The sequence below is a fragment of the Alexandromys fortis genome, unplaced genomic scaffold (assembly GCF_014885135.2).
Source record: "Alexandromys fortis isolate MF-2015 unplaced genomic scaffold, M_Fortis_MF-2015_v1.1 scaffold_215, whole genome shotgun sequence".
NCBI classification, from domain to species: Eukaryota; Metazoa; Chordata; class Mammalia; order Rodentia; family Cricetidae; genus Alexandromys; species Alexandromys fortis.
Genome location: NW_026068086.1, coordinates 295232 through 314496, shown reverse-complemented (window position 1 = coordinate 314496; position 19265 = coordinate 295232). Strand labels below are relative to the sequence as shown.

At 45.1% G+C, this 19265-nt stretch overlaps 1 protein-coding gene across 1 annotated transcript; it reads right to left on the bottom strand.

The window, feature by feature from the left end:
- Positions 1 to 15570: 15570 nt before the first annotated feature.
- Sf3b5 (splicing factor 3b subunit 5) lies at positions 15571 to 16264 on the bottom strand. The gene has a single exon (XM_050122262.1). It carries the CDS (start codon positions 16118 to 16120, stop codon positions 15860 to 15862), a length of 261 nt encoding a protein of 86 aa, XP_049978219.1. The 5' UTR covers positions 16121 to 16264; the 3' UTR covers positions 15571 to 15859.
- Positions 16265 to 19265: the final 3001 nt, after the last annotated feature.

Here is a 19265-nt window from a genome sequence, read left to right as displayed (position 1 = left end):
AGGTATAAAGGGAGAAAGAGAAAGGTATTTATTCCACTATCTTAACTATCTGTGAGGCTTCTTATCGCCAAACCCTCAGAATGCCCACAGGACCCCTATGGTAGGAAAGAGCCGACTCTTTCAAGTTGTTCTCTGACCTCCATATTCACGCTTTGGCATCAGTGTGCTCACAGTGCACGCACGCGCACACACACACACACACACACAGAGACAGAGACAGAGACAGAGACAGAGAGAGAGACAGAGACAGAGAGAGAAAGGGAGGGAGTTTTTTATAAAGTTTTTTTTAAAAAGAGTTCAAAAAGTCATTTCAAAAAGCAATTGCAAAAACACGAATTGTGACATTTCTTACTTAATCAAAGTATATTTGAGATGTACTTAGCTCGAGGCTATGTAAATATGTGATCTCTTTTACATGAGGTCATAAAGTTATTAGAGTGACTGACAGTTCTCACTTTATGATAGGATACATGGCTGACTCCTCCAGAGGGGTCAGAAAAACCAAGCAGCCAACCGTCAAAACAGCCCCCCGAAATCCCATGAAACGACTGCTCTCACTAAGCTTGGGAGGATGAAAGCTGCTTAGAGCGGATTTTAATGCATTGTGAGTTTCACTCGGTACCTTTTTTTTTTTTTTTTTTTTTTTTTTTTGGTTTTTCGGCACAGGTTGTCTCTGTAGCTTTGGAGCCTGTCCTAGAACTCACTCTGTAGACCAGGCTGGCCTCGAACTCAGAGATCCACTTGCCTCTGCCTCCCAAATGCTGGGATTAAAGGCGTGAGCCATCACTGCCTGGCTTCATTTGGTCCTTAATAGGTGAAAAGGTCCACAACCGTCTCTGGTTAGGCTTTTCCTTGTGCGCGTGTGAGTGTGTATACATGTGTATGTGAGTACACACTGGTGTGCATGTTTGTGTACGCAATGGAGGGCAGGTAGAGGTGGACACTGTTTTATTATTATTATTGATGATGATGATGGCAGCCTCTCACTGTACCTAGAGCTTACTGGTTCAGCCAGACTGGCAGGTCAGTGGCGAGCCCCAGAGATCATCCTGTCTCTACTTCCCCAGCTCTGAGGCTACAGGTGCACTGTGCTGTGTGAGGTTTTTACATGGTGCTAGTATCCACATTCAGCTTCTTGTGCTTCTGTTAGGGTACTGACACCAGAACTCATGGGTCAGAACCTGATTCTTTTCTGTGGCTGAGGAAGGTTGTGGGCTATGCAATTCCACGTTTCGTTTCTTCACTCCTCAGTTGGTAGATGTGTGGGTTGTTCCCACTTTTCGATCACTGTGGCCAATGCTGCATCAGACATCAGTGTGTAATGTCTGTTTAAGGCTTGGTTGTTGTAGGAAGGCTGCTTGGCTGCTTGCTCATTTCCCAGCCGCCCAGACCCCCAAAATAACCACACAGAAACTGTATTAATTAAATCACTGCTTGGCCAATTACTTAAGTTATTGCTAGCTAGCTCTTACATCTAGAATCAACCCATCTCCATAATTTTATATTTTACCATGAGGCTTATGGCCTACTGGCAAACTTTCAGCGTTTCTATCTCAAGCTGTGGCTCCATTGCTTCTCCCTGACTCCACCTCCTTTCTCCCAGCATTCAGTTTAGTTTTCCCCACCTAGCTCTGCTCTACCCTATCACAGGCCCAAAACAACTTCTTTATTAACAAATGGTATTCACAGTATACAGAGGAGAATCCCACATCACTTGGTGTCCTTTCATTTCGGAACATGCCTAGGAAGAGAATTACCAGATCGTATGCATTTGGGTTTGAATATGAAAAGACCCCGATAGTCTCTCTTCCAGGTGTTTCAACACTTGAACCCTGTCTTAGTTAGGGTTTCTATTGCTGTGATAAAACATCATGGCCCCAAGCAGCTTGGGAAGGAAAGGGTTAATGTCATTTTACTGCTTATACTCCCATCCACAGAAGTCTAGGTAGGAACCTGAAGATAGGAACTAATACAGAGGCCATGGGGGTGGTGCTGCTTTACTGGCTTGTTCTTCATGGCTTGCTCAACCTTTCTTATAGAACCTAGGACCACTGCTGATGGATAGATAACACCGCCCTCGATGGGCTAGGCCTCCCGTACCAAGGAAGAAAACACCTCACAGGCTTGTCTTCAGGCCAGTCTTATGGATACATTTCCTCTGTTGTGGTTCTCTCTTATGGGATAACTTGATCTTGTATCAAGTTGACAAACAAACAAAACCAGCAAGGACAGTCTCCAGCTCTTTGGGAAGGCCATGGAACCTTCCTCTGCCAGTGAAGTGTGACCGGTCTGTCTCCTGCTCCTGTTAGCACACCTTCCCCACCAGGGACATAAACATAAACGCTGCTCCCTCGAGCAGCTTTGCTCAGGCTGTTTAATCCACTGAGAGGAAGGAAACTAAGAAAATGTGCTCATTCTTGGTTTAGCGTTTTGAAAAGCCACCAATTTGATTCACACAGTTCCATAAACAGAATCGTAAAAGTTTGTAAATGCTCTCAGAAGTGAAGGATTGCTTTAGCAGATGGCTAAGTGGAGAGAGGAAATGCTGGGACAAGCATATGAAGACATTAATTTTATCTGCAATGCTTCTTTTTAATCTTTGAAAGTAGGGTGCTACACATACACATGTATATAACTTAATATGTATATACTATATATAATATCAATATAAAACTCCATTTTAAAATAAAGTTAGAAATTGACAAGGATAAATGCTTATTGATTTGGAATATGTTATTACATAGAAGGAATATGTTATTACTCTTTATATATCTATTTTTTTAGTTGTAGAAAGCATTTTGGTTGGTGGAATAGCTCAGAAGTAGTAGTGTCCTCACCTTGCATGTTCAAGGTCTTGGTTTGTGTTTCTTGTTTTAAGGACAAAACATTTTGCCCCCATATAAAAATATCAAGCCTGTATAATATCAGTAATATCAGGTAGGAAATGGCGGAGCTGACAGAAGCCGATATGAACCAGGGACCAAAACAGATGCCAGAGGCCAAGGGAAGATCAGGAGGAGCAGGAGGGCGAGGTGGTGAAAACCCATAAGCTCTTTAATGTTGCATACAGCCCCTAAAATTACCTACTGTGTCCTCTCTACTCCCATGCGCTCTCTTTTTTTAATTCTACCTCAATTTTTGTTTTTTAATGATATGAAGACATTTCTGCTTTGAAGGCCACTGTTTTTATGTAAAAACATGGGGGAAAGAAGGCTAAGGTTCTTTGAAGCAGCAAGGACAGAGTGATAAGAATGCAGGCTGGGGACAGCCCAGCCGGGGACAGTGGGCAGGATAAGAAGAAAGCAGAGAATAGGCAGGGAGCGGGAGGCAACCCAGATCAAAGAGACAGCACTTCAAAAGGCCCTTTGCAGTCAAACACTTTGCTATCCGTGAGTGGGATTCTTCCCCCAGCCTTCCGCCCCACCGGGCAGACTAGACCATGTCAGGGTTAAGTGACAAGGGGACATGAAGATACACATGTGGAGGGCCTGTAAGGAAGGCAGAGAGTGTGGAGATTCTAGGAGAAACGTGAGGTGTGGGAGAACAGGCTGATTAAATTCATTCTTGCCTCTGTGGTGGAGACCAGCCATTGGCTGTCAGATGGCTGGCTTCTGAAGCTGCCTGACAAGCATCTCCCAGGTGCTGACTCTGAGAAAAGACTCAGACATCCAAATCCACAGTAACCCTACCTATTCAGCTTTTATTTTTCTTACTCTCATTCTGGAAAAGAATGAGAATTAGATACTAAATTGTGGAATGTAATTAATGCCTCATCTCCCCCCCCCCAATATTCTCTTTTAAGATAGATCTCACTGTGTAGATCAGGGTAGCTGGCAATTCACAGAGACCTGCCTCCCTCTGCCTCCTGAGTGCTGGGCGTGCACCACCATATCCTGCTCATTCTAATATTTTTAAGTTGTTAGTCTCTCAGATACAGGAAAAACACATAGGCACTGAGAACAAAGTTACTTCTATTCACAGTGGTGCTCACTTCCTCAGAGGGATTACCATCTGAGAAAGGGGCCCTTATCTGTGGGTCTGAGTTCCACCCTACACACTACCACCAGGACCATCTTCCTGTAGCCTAGGGTGGAGCACATCATTTTTCTATTCTGAAATCCGTTTTTATTTTGGGTTTTTGCTTTGTTTTGTTTTTCAAGACACAGTTTCTCTGTGTAGCCCTAGCTGTCCTGGTACTTGCTCTGTAAACCAGGCTGGCCTTGAACCCCCAGATCAGCCTGCCTCTGCTTTCTGAGTGCTGGGATTAAAGACTTGTACCACCACTGCCTGACCTAAAATTTTTTTAATTACCAAGCACTCCCCGCACCTTCCCACCACCCTGAAGAAGAGCTGCTAGCAGGTTTTTAAGGAATTGGAATTCTGTCAAACCCAGCTCTGGAAGCATGTGTTTGCTTATTGGTCGAATAGCACAGCAGCCTGCTTGGGTTTGCCCAGGAAGATTAACTGAGATCGCATCATGTAAATCTTTGGGAGGGTGATACATGACAAATACTAGCAAACATGGTTGCTACCATCCAGGACTTAGAACTTGCTTTTCTGGCCTTATGAAAGCAGGGGCCAAAGACTAGGAAACCTTTTAAATCATAGTAAGAAGTTATAAGCCAGGCATGGTAGTGCAGACATGCAACCTCAGGACTCAGAAGGCAAAGGCAGGAGGATCAGGAGCTCAACACCGGCACCTGGGCAATACGAGACTCCGTCTTAGCAAAGGGGGCAGGGGAGTAGGGGTTTTGAGCCTGGCATGATGGACATGCCTATAATCGTAGGGCACAAAATTATATAGCAAGACCCTGTCTCAAAAATAATAAACAGGCTGGAGAGATGTCTCAGCGGTGAAGAGCATGCATTGCCTGCCCTTCCTTCCAAAGGTCCTGAGTTCGATTCCCAGCAACCACATGGTAACTCACAGCCATCTATGAGATCTGGCGCCCTCTTATGGCCTGCAAGCAGACAGAACACTGTATACATAATAAATAAAACTTTAAAAAAAAAAAAAGGAAAACAGTCTATTGCTAAGCAACATCCCAAGACAAGACCTTAAACAAGAAAAGTAGTTAGGAATTGGAGCCCTTAGGAAAGGGTTAGGGAGGTAACCCACTGAAAACGCATTGGACCAGGCCTAGGTTTGATGCCTAGTACTGGGAAGACCCCAAAGAGTCCTGACCCCTGTCCAAATCCCCCTGGATTCCACTCAGGAAAGGGTGTCCCAAGGGAATAACAGGCCCCGCCATCACAAATTTGAGCCCCATCTCACAGCCACAAGCACAGCTCCTCCCTCCTGACTCGCAGCATGCCAAAACAAGACTTTACGCCAGTCACTTACACAAGTTTAGGAAATGAGATTCTGGAGCTTCCTGCCCAAAGCAAAGCGACCATTTCTGTACTCAACACGTACTCACCTGCGGCACAACATCCTGCAGAAAAGTCACGACGCTCTCCATGTAGGACTGCTCCCTGGCAAGGGGCAGAGGGAGAAAACTGTCAGACAGCTTACGACAGAGGAAAACACTACCCCAGGAAAACAGAAGGAAGAAAAGCAGGCCAGCTCTCATCCTCTGAGGATTCGTCTTCCCACACTCAGCTCAGGGGTCTGCAGGCGCCACTCTCTCTGGTGCAGTTTCTAGCCCTACAGTCTCCATCTCCTCACTAAATAAAGGGAACCCTAAGGGCTGACGGCAGCAGTCCTTAGGTAGGGCTGGATGGTAATGCTACAGAGAGGGAACTGTTGCTGGCGACTCAGAATTTCCTGACCATCTCTTTAAATAGGTTATGAACCTTGCCACTTACCTCTGTGGGCCAAAGTGAATTTTTCCTACAAAGGCAGGCATTAGAACAGTGTTCAGTGCTGAGGAGATGGCTCAGTAGGTTGTGCTTGGGCCTCTTCAATCCCCAAAACACATATTTAAAGAAAAAAAAAGCAGGGCAGGTGGTGCATGTATATGATCCCAGACTAGGGAGGAAGAACAGAAGGCTCCCTGGAGCTCACTTTATCAGTCACCTAGCCTACTTGGCGAGCTCCGGCAGAGTGCAACCCTGTCACAGAAAAAGGAGGGCAGTATGAAAGGATGAGTGTGATGACACACACTGTAACCCTGGCACCTGGGAAACTGAAGAGAGACGATCACGGGTTCCGAGCTAGCCTTGCATCAAAAAACTACAAGCCAGCAGCGGTGGCGCATGCCTTTAATCCCAACACTTAGGAGACAGAGACAGGTGGATCTCTGTGAGTTCGAGGCCAGCCTGGTCTACAGAGTGAGTTCCAGGACAACCAGGACTACACAGAAAAACCCTGTCTCANCCCAGCAACCACATGGTAACTCACAGCCATCTATGAGATCTGGCGCCCTCTTATGGCCTGCGGGGAAATAATAATAATAATAATAATAATAATAATAATAATAATAATAATAATAAACAAACAAAAGTAATAGAACAGTTTTGAAGTGAAATGGGGAAGGCAGATTGGATTTTCTGTCCTCGGATCGTGGTAGTACACCCAGAGGTATTACCTCAGGTACCAAAACGTCCTCGTTTTGATATATAGAAATCCTCTCTCATTCCCCAATGCCCCTGTCAAGACAGGTGTGGGGTGGCACACACCTTTAATCCAGTTCTTGATCATCGCAGTTTGAGGCCTACTTAGAACACATAGTAAATTCTAGGTCATTGTAGGGTATAGAGTGAGACATTGTCTCAAAACAACAGAAGAAAAAAATCCTGTTCAATAAACTTTTCTTTTCTTTCTTTCTTGCTTTCTTCTTTTTTAATTTTTTTTTTCAAGACAAGATTTCTCTGTGTAACTGTGGCTGTCCTGGAACTCAATCTATAGACCAGGTTGGTTTTGAACTCAGAGCTCTGCCTGCCCTGCCTCTAGAGTGCTGAGATTACCATACCCCACTCAATAAGCCTTTCTAAACAGTGTTCTTCCTTCCTTCTTGGCAGTGTTCAAAAATCCCAATAATCTCTACCTAAAAACCCCTAAACTCTTTTTCCTAAATCTCTCTCTGTCTCTCTGTCTCTTTCTCTGCCCCCCCCCCCCCCCCCCCCCCCCCCCCCCAGTTTTGGCTGTTTTGTTCCTTGGGTTCTTGAGACGTGGGTTTCCTGAAACACGTTGCTGCCGTGTAGTCCAGGCTGGCTTAAATCTTCTCTCTTCAGCTCTCTGAGCCCTAGGATTTCAGTCTAAATCTTTAGCACGTAGCACCGGCTGCTACCATTGGGCCCGTGTTGCCAGTTTCTGTCTGCTCAAGGGCGGGATCTGCAGATCATCTGTCCTTGAGAGCATCCACAGTGATCAATAAGAAAGGATGCTGCCGGGTGATCTAATGGGAATTTGCTCAGTGCACTGTAGTTTATCAGTGGTGTCCAAGCTGCAGAAGCCTGGTCACTGATTAGGCAGAGAAACTGGATTGCTGTCTGAAGTCCTCGGGAATCTTTGTTCAGAGTGGGTCACCAAAGTAATGTCTATCCTTTGCTGCCCTCCTGTGTCGGATGCAGGCATTACTCTAGGAATGCCTGAAACAGCTAAGTTCATCAGGGCTGTGCTTTGGTTTCTGGGATGCACTTTATTACTCGCATGAGAATTTTCAACACAAAGTTAGTTTTTCCGCTGTGAGTGTTGTTGTCGCTCTTTTTTTGGTTTTGATTTGGCAGATAAGGCGCCTCGTATGTACTCAGACTCCTTGATACAAACAATCCACTGCGGTTATAACATTTCTACCTTTAAAGTCTGAGGCAATAACCGACGACCCAGGCCAGATGTGGTGGTAGACTCCTTCAGTCCTGGCACCTGGGAGGCAGAGGCAGGTGGGACCTCTGAGTTCCAAGCCAGCCTGCTCTACAAAGAGAGTTCTAGACCAACCAGGGCTACATGGTAAGATCCCGTCAAAAAGCAAAAAACCACCACCAACAACAACAAAAAAAAAAGCCACTGAATTATCTTACTATTATTTTCCTGTGTTAAATCTACTTGAAGGCAAATATGTAGTTGAGATTTGAACCTTTTTTCTATAAAATCTGGTTGGGATCTAGACTAAGTTAATAACGATAATCCAGGCTCAGCTAATGTTCTAGTTGGCTTTCTGTTGGTGTGATAAACACTATGAACAAAACAGCATGGGGGTGGGGGTGGGGTTTTCACCAGATAGCTTAGAGTCCCCCTTAGAGGAAAATCAAGGCAGGAACTTGGAGGGAATAAGCGAAGCCAAGCCATGGTGATGTTGCTAATTGGCTTTTTCCTCAGGTTTACGCTCAGCCGCCTTTTTTTTATCTTTCTTTTCAAAAATATTAAAATAGTATTTATTGTGTGTATGGATGTTTTGCCCTTGTGCATGTGTGTATACCAAGTGTATGCCAGGTGCCCAGGGCAGTCAGTAGAGGGCATCAGATCCTCTGGAACAGGCAGTTGTAAGGTGTCATATACACTCTGGGACTCAAACCCAGGTCCTCTGGAAGAGCAGCTAGTGCTCTCAGTCACTGAGGCATCTCTCCAACCCTCAGCCACCTTTCTTCTATCTTCCTGCCCAAAAGTGAGTCCTCCACCCACCATGATAGGGGGTCCTCCTATATTATTCATTAGTCAAGAAAGCGCCCCCACCGATTTGCCAACAGGGCAGTCTCATGGAGGCACTTTCTCAGTCAAGGCTCCCTCTCCCTAGTCTGTGTCAAGTTGGCCAAAAACTTATCAGCACAACTGATCATTATTATTATCATCATCATCATCATCCAGGATTAGCTAAAATAATAATATAGTAATCATAGTACATGTTCAGATAATAATACTATCCAGGCTTAGCTAAGAAGATATAACTCTGGGCAAATTAATCTTCCTGAGTCTCTTCCATGTGTTAAATAAAGATTGTATAAACTAAACCTTGAAGAGCTCAGTACTAGCTAGGGCTGTTGCGAAGGAAGGTGCGTTCTGTGTTCTGTTTCTTCAGTGTGACCTGGCTTGGTGACAGTGGAGAATGCTTGAAGCACACAAATCACAATAGATTACCTATTGTAGTCTTATTGTTGTAGATCCTATCCTTCCATACCAAATGTGAAGCCTTTACTGAATACCTTGGGATAGGCCAGGCACTGTTCTAGATGCTTGAACTAAATCAGTTAATAAAACAGACTGAAATCTTCAACTCCATGTCGTTTTCACAATACGAACCCTTAACCAGCTTAGGGAGCCTTTCTCCAAAGTGCTAAGTCCCTCCTCAACCTTTGCAGGGCTGATGTATACAGCCCTTGGTTTCATTACAGCTTCTCAACATTCCTAATCCTGTGACCCTTTCATTTAATTTCTCATGTTGTGATGAACCCCAACCAGGAAATTATTTTGTTGCTACTTCATAACTGTAATTTTGCTACTTTTATGAATGGTAATGTAAATGTCTGTGTTTTCTGGTGGTCATAGGCAACCCCGGTGAAAGGGATATTAGACCCTCCAAAGGGGTCATGACGCACAGGTTGAGAACCATTGCGTTAAAACATACATTACTCCACTCTGTAGGTGCAGGCTTTGCTTCTTCCTCTCCAGTGCAAGCTGCCATCAGTCTGTCTGCTGCTGCCGCCTCCAACCGGAGTTCACTTGAACAGCAATTTGTGTCCCTGGGTCAAGGTTTATGAACCAGTGATTTGCAGCTCGGCTTTTACTCTCCGAGCGAAGTGGGGGCGAGGGGGGCATTAGTGCCGACACTTTAATTGCACGGCCACTTACAACCTGATCTCTGTCACTTTACCTGTCGACTCTCAATGCAGCAGCCACAGGGGCCCCCTGATGCAGCAATTTAGTAGCTTTCCCTAAGTGATGGCTCGTTTCACTCACTTTTGAGAAAATGTCTGTCAAATAGCCATGTAACTACTATTTAATCTGCTATCAGTCACTCAGGAGAATCAGTAAAGTGCCTGCAAAAGGCATTTCAGGGGATCTGTAAAGTTAAATTCTTCTCATAATTAAAACGAGTTTATTAACTTCTTCCACAGTTAATATTTGCACAGATTATACAAAAGCAGCATCAGTAGAAGTGATTGGTGTGACTCAAGACAAAGACATCAAATTACACTAGTAATGGATATATTCTGCCTCCGCCTGATCAGTAAGTGCAGTCAGAACTGTTCCGTTCGCAATTGTCTGTGCTGAAAGGCAGACAACTGGATGTGCCAGCACTCAAGAGGCTGGGGAAGGAGGATAATGAATTTGGCAGGCATTGAGGCCATACACAGCATTTGTGGGGAGAAGATGGGTTGGGGGTTAATAAATCAGTAAAATCAATAACGTTGTAACATTTTTACCCTTGATGAAACAGAATGAACAATGCACCCCTTGCTGTCCTCAAAGTATGCTGGCTTTGTCAAGGGGAAACACTTGTGCTTGTCTGAACTGGGAGCGCAATGTCTCCATTTTTCCCCATGGAGAAAGCAACTGTAGTTTTATTGTTGGTCGTAAACAGAGACTGCTCTGGCATCTGTATGTGTCCCACTTTGGGCACCATTATGTAAGCAGAGACGGTTTGTTCATTCCCGGCTGCCCAGACCCAAATAATCACACAGAAACTACATTAATACAGCACTGTTTGGCCAATTAGCTCAGGCTTCTTATTAACTAACTCTTGCATCTTAAATTTACCCATTTCTAATAATCTGTGTATCACCACAAGTCTGTGGGCTGCAGATAAAGGTTCTGGGTGTCTTTCTCCTTTCGTAACTACATGGCATCTCTGTTCGGATTTCTCACCTGACTTTACTCTGCTAAAGCACTGGCTGAAATTCATTAGTCAATAAAAGCAACACATGTGTAGGACTTCCCACATCAGTTGGTTTCATTATGTTTACGTGCTGGGGGCGAAAACCTGGGGCCTCAAGCACACTAGGTAAGCACTCTGCTACAGAGCCCCATGTTCAAGTCCTACAGTGTAAATAACATTCAGACTTGGGTATTTGGCAGATTTGCTCTTGAAAGTGAATCAAATGGGTCTGGTACTTCAAGGAAAATTACATATTTACTATCAGTGACATTTCAAGCTTTTGAAGCACCAAGAGTTTTGCAGTTTCATTACAATATAATACATTCCTGATGAGATGGGGTATTAAAGACTGTGATTTTTTTTTTCGAGACAGGGTTTCTCTGTAGCTTTGTAGCCTGTCCTAGAACTAGCTCTTGTAGACCAGGCTGGTCTTGAATTCACAGAGATCCACCTGCCTCTGCCTCCCAAGTGCTGGGATTAAGGGTGTGCGCCACCACTGACCCAGGTGATTTTTTAATGTATGTAAATGTGTTATCATTTGGAAGCCTATTGGACTCAGTGAGCTAATACTGTCCAAGCAACGGATCATAGTCTAATGTCTGGTAGAAAAAGGTAAAGTTCAGAGTTCAAAATGGGTGAATGAATTTTAATGTAACAAAGTTTTACATTTAATGTGACTTAGTTTTATATTCCATATTGTAATTTACATTTTAAAGCTATGAATGTTGAATTGTCCTATAGTATCAACAATATGGACAACTATTTGAAAAGGCTAAACATTCCTTCTGTACTACATGTAATTAAAAAATGAATTTTGGGGGATCAGGAGATGGTTAAGTGGGTAAAGGTGTTACCACCAGCTCTGGCGATCTGCAGTCCTTCTCTGGGATGCACACAGTAAAAGAATACACTTGACCTCTACACAGAAACAATAGACAAACACACAGAAACAAAAAATGTAGTTCTTTTTTTTAACATAAAGCATTTTGGGGGTTAAAGATGTGGCTCAGTGGTTAGAACATTTACCTACCATGTCTAAGGCCCTGAGTTCTAATCCCAGGTCTACAAAACAAAACAAAAATTTAAAGTATGTATCTTTAAAAGCAGTTCAACCAAAACTTTCTACTCCAACAGTCTGAATGTAGAAGCCAATTTGAGAATTCAGCTGACTTTACTAAGGCAAAATAATGAAGATATATGTAAAAGTGTATTTTTAAAATCATTCTTTAGCCAGGCGATGGTGGTGCACACCTTTAATTTCAGAACTCAGAAGGCAGAGGCAGGCAGATCTCTGTGAGTTTGAGACCAGCCTGGTCTACAAAAGCTAGTTCCATGACAGGCTCCAAAGCTACAGAGAAACCCTGTCTCGAAAAACCAGTATGGTCTACAAAGTGAGTTTCAGGACAACCAAGATTACAAAGAGAAGTCCTTTCTAGAAGGAAAGAAAGAAAGAAAGAAAGAAAGAAAGAAAGAAAGAAAGAAAGAAAGAAAGAAAGAAAGAAAGAAAGAAAGAAGGAAAGGAGGGAGGGAGGGAGGGAGGGAGGGAGGNAGGGAGGGAGGGAGAAGAAAGAAAAGAAAGAAAAAAAGAGGGCTGGAGAGGTGCCTCAGCAGCAGTTAAGGCACTGACTGCTCTTCCAGAGGACTGGGGTTCAATTCCCAGCACCCACATTACAACTAACAACTGTCTGTAACTCCAAGATCTCACACTCTCACACAGAAATACAGGCAAAACACCAATGCACATAAAATAAAATAATCAAAAAAGGAAAAAATAAGGCATTGTCACTAAAGTGTGTTTTCAAGTTTTTTTCATAAAAATGTATCATGTGGCATTTCATTATTTGTGTGTGGTGTATGTACACACGTGGATCCATGCATACTCGAGCCCAGAAGAGGATGTCCAGCATCTTACCCCATCCTTCTCCTCTTGTCTTTGTTTTACTTCTTATTTTTGAGATTATATTACATCATTTCCCCCTTCCCTTCCTCCCTCCAAACCCTTGCATACACTCTTGCTCTCTTTCAAATCCGTGGCCACTTTCCCCTTAACTATTGTTATATACACGAGTGTGTGTGTGTGTGTGTGTGTGTGTGTGTCCTAAATCCACAAATATAACCTGCTCAATCTGTAATGTTTCTGCTATGCATGTTTCAGAGCTGACCACTGGTATTAGATAACCATCTGGCATGCTCTTCCCTGAGGAAGACCACTCTTCTTCTCTGTGTTCCTTAGTTGCCTGTAGGTTTTTTTTTGTTTGTTTGTTTGTTTGTTTGGATTTTTCAAGACAGGGTTTCTGTAGCTTTTGGTTCCTGTCCTGCAACTAGCTCTTGTAGACCAGGCTGGCCTCGAACTCACAGAGATCCGCCTGCCTCTGCCTCCTGAGTGCTGGGATTAAAGGCGTGCGCCACCACCGCCTGCAGTTGCCTGTAGTTTTGTGTGTAGGGCTGAGGCCTGGCGAGCGCTTTCCCCGCCCACCCCAGCATGTTTACTCTTGTCCGTGTTCAGTTCATCTTTAGGTGGCCATGTTGGTGAGACTCTGTGTGTAGCTTCTGACATCCCTAGGAGACACTCTCACAGCACACTCCCTGATTTTCTGGGATTTAAGAATATTTCTGTCTCCCTCTTCAGAAACGTTCCCTGTGCTTTGGAACCATTTAGAAGGGTGTGTGGGTCGGGGTTGGGTTCCACAATTCTGCATTTTGATTGGTTGTGCTTTTCTGTAATGGTTTCCATCTGTTGCAAGGAGAAGTTTCTTCCTCTTTTCCTTTTTGTAAGATTTTATTTTATATGAGAATGCTTTCCTGCGTGTAAGTGCAGCTCTTGTGTCTGCTGTGCAGATGCCAGAAATGGTTAGTGGATGCACTGGGAATGGAATTACAGTTGTGAGCCGCCACATGCGTGCCAAGGATCAAACCAGAATCCTCTGGAAGACCAATCAGCCCTCTTATCCATTCTGACCTCTCTGCAGCACCTGCTCCTATTTTCTTGAATAGGTCCCTGTCTGAACTTGGAGCTAATCTAGCCGCTAGCAAGCCCCAGCTGTCCTTTGCCTCGACTTTCCACAGTGCTGGGTTACATGCTCTGCCTGGGTTTTTACACTGGTAGTGGAAATTTGAACTCAGATTTCTGTGCTTGCACAGCAAGAACTCTTGGCCCCAGAGCTCTCTCTCCTGAAATCCATTACTGTTCTTTGTCTGAAACAGGATCTCTCTACACAGCCCTGGCTGTCCTGAATTCACTATGTAGACCAGGCTGGCTTTGAACTGGCTCTGCCTCACCATTGCTGGGACTAAAGGCATATCCCATGACCAGCTGTTATTTTTAAATAAATTATTAAAAGCACAATATTTAGTTTTCTCTTCTGTTAAATGCAGCAGTTACAACTCACATACAAACTTCCCATGTCTTTTTTTAAAGATTTATTTATTTATTATGTATACAGTATTCTGTCTGCTTGGATGCCTACAGTCAGGAAGAGGGCACCAGATCTCATTACAGATGGTTGTGAGCCACCATGTGGTTGCTGGGAATTGAACTCAGTACCTCTGGAAGAGCAGCCAGTGCTCTTAACCTCTGAGCCATCTCCCCAGCCCCCCTTCCCATGTCTTAAAAAGTGTTAAGGGAAGGCTGAGCAGTGGTGGTGCACACCTTTAATCCCAGCACTCAGGAGGCAGAGGCAGGCGAATCTTTGTGAGTTCGAGGCCAGCCTGGTCTACAAGAGTCAGTTCCAGGGCAGCTGGGGAGGTGGGGGGTAATGGACTCCCAGGAATGTGACTGGGAATCATTTTTCTAAAACGCATCAGAAGACACTTTAAGGCAAAGGCCTCCCTCAGAAGTCCTTGCACTGATCTACCAGCCTCCACTTCTGTTGCTGTCCTGGGGCTCTATTGCTCCTCCCTTCCGGACAGTCGAGGATTCTCTGTATAGTCCCGGCAGTCCTGAAACTCGACCAGTAGACCAGACTGGCCTTAAACTGGAGATCCCCCAGCCTCTGCCTCCAGAGTGCTGGGATTAAAGGCATGCGCCACCACACCCAGTGAGTGACTCTTACCGATTTTTTTTTTTTTTTTATGTGATCTTGAACTCGATTCTCCAGGCTCAGCCTCCTGGGTGCTAGGATTAGAGGGATGGACCACCAGTCCCAGTAACTCATACTGCTTTTCTTGGTGTTCCTTCAGTAAGTCTGACACACCGTTGCTCTTGAGCCCACTGCACTGACAGGCCCTATTATATGGTAATAACGTCCCATGTCCTGCATGGCTATTTCTCGATTCTGTAAAATCTCTCAAATGTCATCATCGCAATCACTTAGCAGCCTAAGCATAGAAGCATACTATTTAAAACTGTGAATTCCTCAAACTACCCCGATCTCCCTGCCTCTTCTAACCCTTACGTCTATTTTAGCCTGTCTCTCTCCAAACTGGCATAATCTATGTCTCCAAACCTTGGGGAAACGCTCTGATGAACACTGAATGAGTGAAAAAAAAAAAAAAATCGTTCATCATTTCTGAAGATACACAGACTAACTTCCCCCCCCCCCAAAAAAAAAGAAAACAGATGCAACGTGGAATAGGCCAATGACAGCAGACTTTATAAATGGCGGGAAAGTATTGAAAAACTCCATGTTTGAAAGTTCCTTTGGGACCCGGCACACTGTGGGCCTGAAAAAAAATTTTTTGAGGCGAGGGAAGGTCATAAAAGTGTGCACGACGGACTTAAGGACTTGGCATTGAAGGCTTGAACCCTCGGTCCACAGAACTCCGCCTCCCCCGCCCCCGCCATCCCACGCAAGGAACACAGCAATCCACACCGGAAGATAGGACAAGTCCTAAACTTTATATAAACCATAAGAACGACAATCAACTACTGAAAAACAGACTCGAAATGCGCCATCGCTCCGGTGCCGTCTTCTCCCTCGCTCGCCGATTCTAGGCTCGCTCCTCCCGCACCGTCCCCAGGAGTCCCGACAGTCTCTCGGTGACTTTTCGGAACCGTCCACAGGTAAGCAGGTCGGGGGAGGCACACAGGCCAGAACGATCAAGAGTCAGGAACAAGGTGGCTCGGTCCTCTGCCGGCAGCCGGGGAAGACGGGGAAGCGCTCGCCTCAGTTCTCCTCGGGCTTGTCCGCCGGCGGCCCGCTGGGCTGCAGCATCTTCTCCATCAGGTTGAAGCGCACGCGCGCCTTGCTCTCGTTCTCGGCGATGGCGAAGTAGTTGAGGAGGTCGAAGTGACCCATGTAGGAGCAGTACGAGTCCCGGTGCTGGTTGACGAGCCATTCCCACTTGGTGGTGTCGGCGTGGCCCGTGCCGATGTACTTGGACTGCAGGTGTTCCAGCTGGCTGTGGATGGTGTAGCGGTCCGTCATCTCGCCGCTTCGCTCGGGGCTTCGAGATCAGGCCGCAGACCAGAAGCTACCGCTCTCGGCGTTCAAACGAGAGACGCCGCCGCCGCCGCTACTCGGAACCGCTACCAGGGCCGGCGCGGAAGAAAGACGCCGCCGGGACGCGTGCGCAGACTCTCTTCTGCTAGGCGGAAGCGGAAGTGAATTCTGTCGCGGCATTGGAGTTGCCTAGGAGATACTGGGCCGTCCCCTTACGGAGCCCGCCTACTCGGAGAGCGCTGCATGATGGTCTGTTTAGTGGATCCGGCACGTAACTCGGGTTACGGTCTAACCCGAGCATTGCATTCTGGGATTTGTAGTCCACATTTTTTTTCTTCCCCAGATTATTTACTTGGCTATTGTAGAATGGTGTCCAACGGATTGGAAGCATCCTCCAACGGCACCAGGCTACAAAGAAGGGAAAACCCAAGTGGGTTACGGCTACAAGTGACAAGAAAAACTAACTCTTGTCTCAGCTTTGTCCCTTAGGCTCTGGGTACTGGGAAAAGTTCTTTCCACCCCAGATTGCTTGGTGGTGAGTGTCAACACTAGTAGTCTCACGTGGTGGCTTCCACATCAAGCGCCAGGCTCCAACTCCTCACCCCACCTAGGCGCCGAACCCTCCGAGCAAACAGCCTCCCTTAAGGCCACTCACAAGCATTTCCTTGAAGTCAGTTGTGTCTCACGACAAGTAACCTCTCCTTTCCTAGCGCCTGTGTTTTCCCGCCTTAGGTTCAACTTGAGGTTATGCACCTCCTTGCAAGGGTATGAACTACTTGGAAAAAAGATAATGTACTTCTTTTATGATATCCTTTTGAGGATATGCTATAGCTTAATGGAGATTGTATTCTCAGAAAAACCAATCTGATGAATGGGCAAAGAACAATCTCAGTCAAAGAGAAGTGACGATGGGAAACAATTGGAAAATACAGTAGTTTGGGGAAATTTTTTGAGACTGGCCCTGAGCTCACAAAGAACCTGCTGCCTTTGCCTCCTGAATGTTGGGATTAGAGTTATGTGCCGCTACATCCAGTGTTTATTCTTCCGTTTAAACTTTGTCATAATAAGCATCTCGCCGGGCAGTAGAGCCCCAAGTCTTTGATCCCAGTGCTCAGGAGGCAGAGACTGGCAGATGACCGAGTACAGGGCCAGCTTTTACAGAGCTAGTTACAGGACAGTCAAGGCTGTGCGAGAAACTCTGTCTCAGAAAAAAAAAAAAGAATCAAACGACATAATAAGCATCTTATCTCTTAAACATAAAGACTATATGGCATACTTAGGGATTCACCATCCAGCCGTACTGTATACCTTGCCTTGTATTATTATCATTATTATTGTTTGAGATATGGTCTCTAATTCTGTGCACCTGCTTCAGACTTCCCATATCATGAATATTAGTGTGTGTGTGAGAGAGAGCACTCGCGCGTACATCAATAATGGATATTTCTCCCATACTTTTTCTATACAAAAAATTCTTGGGGAATAGGTGTGCTGGGTTTTTTTGTGTCCACCACCACCACCCCTGAGACAGGATTTCTCTGTAGCTTTAGAGCCTGTCCTGGAACAAGCTCTTGTAGACCAGGCTGGCCTTGAACTCACAGAGAGCTCACAAAGAACCTGCTGCCTCTGCCTCCCAAATGCTGGGATTAAAGGCGTGTACCACCGCTGCCTGTCTTTTAGGTGTGATGGTTTGAAATAAAACGGCCCCCAAAAGGAGTGGCACTATTAGGAGGTGTGGCTTTCTTGGAGTAGGTGTGGCATTATTAAAGGAAGTGTGTCACTGTAAAGGTAGGCTTTGAGGTCTCATATATGTTCAAGTCATGCCCAATGAGACAGATCACTTCCTGTTTTCTGCTTATCAAAAGAGGTAAAACTCAGCTCCTTCTCCAGCACCGTGTCTGCCTGCATGCTGCCGTGTCCCACCATGATGATAATAGACTGAACCTCTGAACTGTAAGTAACATTTACCCAAGTAAATGTTTTTCTTTATAAGACTTTTATAAGGGGAAAAGTGGTGTCTCTTCACAGCAGTAGAAACCCCAACTAAGACAGAAGGCTAGAGAAAGCATGATTGGATATTACATTTAACTCATTACTATGTATGCATTCACATGCATAATACAAGAAATTGGGCTGGGGTGATGGCTCAGTCTACAAAGTACTTACTCTGCAGGAATGAGAACCTCAATTTGATCCTCAGAATGTACATAAGAAAAGCAGGGCTTTAAAAACAGAAAGAAGGAAGAATAGCAGTGCTGTGGTGGCATACTTGTGTTCCCAGCACTGGGGAGAATGAACGCCTGGTACTCAGTGGCCGGGCACCCGAGCACACTTGGTTGTCTGAGGCCAACAAGAAGCCCCGTTTTAATAAATAGATGGGTGGCACTTGGGAATAACACTCGATATCGGCCTCTGCTTCTGCATGCACATCACACACAAACACCTGCAGACACAGAAATAAGATTCGATGCTGTAATAAAGTTTGTTTGTTTATTTGTGTGTGTGTGTGTGTGTGTGTGTGCGCGCGCGCGCGCACGGGAGCACAGATGATGTGGAGTGAGAAGGTGTTTGATGAGGGGACACATACCATGGTGCCTGGGTGAAGGTCAGAGGGCATCTTCGTGGAGTCAGTTCTCTCCTTCCACCTCCATGTGGGTTCCAGGGGTCCAGCCCAGTTAGTCATGTTTATGCGGCTAGCTCTTTTACCAGCTGAGACTTCTTGCAACACCCTACAATAAATACTTTTGTTCACATAGTTTTATACATGGGAAAAGTTTCTCTAAGACATAACCATAAGAGCAACAATGCTCGGACATAGGGATGGGGGTCATCAAGCTTTGCTAGATGTTGCTAAACTCCTCCTCACAGAAGGGCCAAATATTCGGGTAGAATAAGTACTTCTTTTACTTTACACACTTCCCAGTAGTCGGTAATGTTACATGTTTTTAAATTATTTAAATCTGGTGGATGGAAGTTTTATTGTGTCTTTAATTTGCATATCCCTGGATACTATAGAGGCTCAGATGCTTATTGGTCTTTTTATTTCCATTATTATTATTATCATCATCGTTATTAGAGATGAGGTTTCTCTGTTTAACAGCCCTGCATGTTCTAAAACACTCTGTAAACC

Bases quoted from the DNA above. Each gene is read 5' to 3' on its own strand.
- Sf3b5 (XM_050122262.1), bottom strand. From the start codon at position 16,120: ATGACGGACCGCTACACCATCCACAGCCAGCTGGAACACCTGCAGTCC.